At 39.4% G+C, this 3,087-nt stretch overlaps 1 protein-coding gene across 1 annotated transcript in view; it reads right to left on the bottom strand.

Moving 5' to 3' along the window:
- The window catches only part of TMEM52B (transmembrane protein 52B), an 8,353-nt gene extending 6,188 nt beyond the window's left edge, over window positions 1-2,165 (bottom strand). The window contains exon 1 of the mRNA XM_006774808.2: window positions 1,521-2,165. Coding sequence (XP_006774871.1) covers window positions 1,521-1,831 — 311 coding nt within the window. The 5' untranslated portion in view covers window positions 1,832-2,165. The remainder of the gene's footprint in view (window positions 1-1,520) is intronic.
- Window positions 2,166-3,087: the final 922 nt, after the last annotated feature.

Here is a 3,087-nt window from a genome sequence, read left to right as displayed (position 1 = left end):
TTTTTCATTCCCTCGGTACATCCATAACTTACCATACGAGAGAAGAAGAATTTGAGAAAACGTATTGAGTAGCTACTATATGCCAGTCAGATGGCTAATTATTTTTAATATTTCTTAACATTTCATCATGATAACCACGTAGGTGGATATATTTAACCTTATTTTAAATAGGTAGGGGACCAAGGCATAGGGGTTTAAGTAACATGACCACCTGCACACACCTCTTGATTTGGCTATAACTCAAATGAAACCCAAATGAACCAGGGGAAAATCTGCTCTAACAGCTCCTTGACATTGTTAGCAAGTCCCTTCAACTCCTTGTAAAGAAAGAAACTTCCACTCCTTCTCCTACCTTACATTTTGGCTGACTTTCTCCTTCAAAAACCTCTCTAGATAAACGTTTGTTCTAGAAACTGTTTCTCTCTTCCAATAACTTGAAAGACTTGGTATTTCAGGAACTCAACAACAAAGACCACAAAGGTCCTCTAAAAAGGGACAGAGATTTTCATTTACTTGGGGTTTTAGCGGGGGTGGGGAGGGAAGCGCACACATACTCCTAATGTATCAGAAAAGGATTCTGTAAAAGACCTAACAGTTGCCTTCTGCTGATAACATTTGAGAAACTACAGGTTTTGTTTTAATTTAAAATAGTTGACCACTAAGGATGACAAAGTGTGAGCTTCTTCAACCCAGTTTTGGTACTTGGTTTCATTTTCTTGACTAAAGGCTAGAAACACTGAAAGTTCTCAGCAGATAAATGCCTCTTTCAGGCCTGTTGCAAAAAGAGAAGGAGAAGAGAAAAGGAGGGAAGCGAAGGTCAAGAGAGAGAAGAAGAAGCAAAAAAGAAAATACAAGAAAAAGAAAAAGAAATGGATTTTCAGACATTAATTTGACTGTTCTACAGGAAGCAAAACAGACACAACCCACGCCCTGCTAGAAGTGGTACAGGAATCTGATAGTAGGCAGTTTCTTCATTTGCTCTCCCTAATGGATTTCATAGCTGTGGAAACTTCCCCTTGAAAGTTGTTCAGAATCCCTTAGTCCAGTGACCCCTCTCCCAGCTAAATGAGTTACTCAGGGGCTTCTGAATTCTAGTGGGGAGAGAAATGGAAGATCCAAAGTATTTTTAAAGAGTTTCCCTCTTTTAATGGAGGCAACTTTGAACTCCAAGAATAGTATTAGGGCTGATGTGGGAAAGTCCATTTAAGAGAATTACATACCTAGTTTTGATCATTTGCTTGGGAATTTGAGGGATGAGTGATAAAATGTTAAAAGAGAGAAATATGCACGCGGAAGTGGCATTTCTAAATTGCCATAGGTACCTGACTTGTATCTACGGTTGCCCTAATTTCTGTCCCCCGTTTCCCTGATGCTATCATTCGTCACACTTGCACTATGTCACCCTATACAACAAAGGAAACATTCTAGTTATTCATTTGCCACTACCCCTTTTGTCTCCCCCCCCTCATTCATTTTCCCCCAGATTCTTCTGAGAGTTGGTTTATCCAAGAAACAAAAACAAAAGCGTTATTCCCGCATTTTCACAACTTACCTGGATGAAATACACCAGGGTAGAGGCCAACACGGTGTGGACTCTCAGTCCCATGGGGCTGAACTCCTGCGTCTCCGGGATCACGCACTGAGTGTCCGTTACCTGCTTTCCATGTTCTGCTGCTTCCTTTCCATGCTCTGCACCTTGCCTGACTTCTTGACCTAGAGGACTTAGGAGAGACACTTTTCTTAAAAATAAATCACTGTTTTCTTTTCTCTCTTTCTCTCTCCTTATTCCCCTGGGCTTTTTATTTTCTGTGATCTTTCCCTTCCCGTTCATCCTGCCTTCTTTCTCTTTTCTATTCCTAGTTAGAGGGTTTCCACATTTGCTCCCCTTTGTCTTTTCTTTCCTTCCACTATTAGTCTTTTTCTATATGTCTTTAGGTTTTTCCCACTGCCCCCAAAAGAAAGACGTGTGACGAGGACACATCAGTCCTCGGAATTAGGTATTTTTCTAGGCAGTGAGGAGAAACTTGACTTGGAGGAGGATCAAAGAGAGATTGGTCTTCTCCATCAGAAAAGAAGTGATCCTCTTGGTTCTTCCCCACAGCACACCAGGCGGCTGCTGAAGGCTGAAAGTCACGCTGCCAAACCCATTCCCTGGCCCTCCACGTGATTAGGCCTCCTCTCTTGCTCTTTGAAATCCTCCCCTTCACTATGTTGATAATCAACTCTCCTGGTTCTGGGTCATTTATCCCTAACTATTGGAGGAGGACTGAGAGGTTGCCAAATGAACTGGAAAGCCATCCCATCTTTGGAGAAACAGATTTGGAGATTAGAATTTAGAATTTCTGGGTCATGTCCATTAAATTCCTGTCCACTCTGACTTCAATTCCCATTGAGACAAATAGTCAGACAGTCTTAAAAAACAAACAAACTGGGATCCAAAATTTCTCTCTCTCTCTCAAATAAAATCTTAGGTAAGAGTAAAAATAAGCACATATGAAAAAAACATATAATATTTGTAAAGAAACGTATCTATAGGAACAAATGAATGCCGTTTACATGAGTTATACTTAAGTTGGTAATCACTTACTTAATACAAAGTATTTCATAAGAAAATTAGACATTAGTTTATGAAAATGTATCTATTTCATAAGAACTGAGTAAAACCAACTTTCAGACCTTTTCTAACTCTGAAAGTTTAATTTTATTGAGTGATTGATCAGGGCAACTGTTGAGAGGGATTGAGTCCAAGAGCCCTCATGCCACATGACAACGTGATGTAAGAATGGAGAACATAAACTTATTCATTTTTTAGCTAAGGAAATCAGTGAGATAAAAGTCTCATATGACACTGATGATTCAAAACCAGTCAGTTCCAAAACTAAATGAGCAGTACCTTTTTTTTTTTAATGTAAGGAAATTGGTGTTAGGATGAATAGTATTTTCCAAATTTCAGCAAAAAGCTTGGCAAGGTAGGAGGTGTTTAATAGGAAAAGAAGAGCAGGATTCTAATCCAGGCCCTCCACTGAGTTATTAAGTTATTTCTCAAGTCCTTAATTTTCTCATTCATATAGGGTATCCCACAAAAAT

Source organism: Myotis davidii, unplaced genomic scaffold (assembly GCF_000327345.1).
Source record: "Myotis davidii unplaced genomic scaffold, ASM32734v1 scaffold188, whole genome shotgun sequence".
NCBI classification, from domain to species: Eukaryota; Metazoa; Chordata; class Mammalia; order Chiroptera; family Vespertilionidae; genus Myotis; species Myotis davidii.
This window is presented reverse-complemented; position numbering and strand designations above follow the sequence as displayed.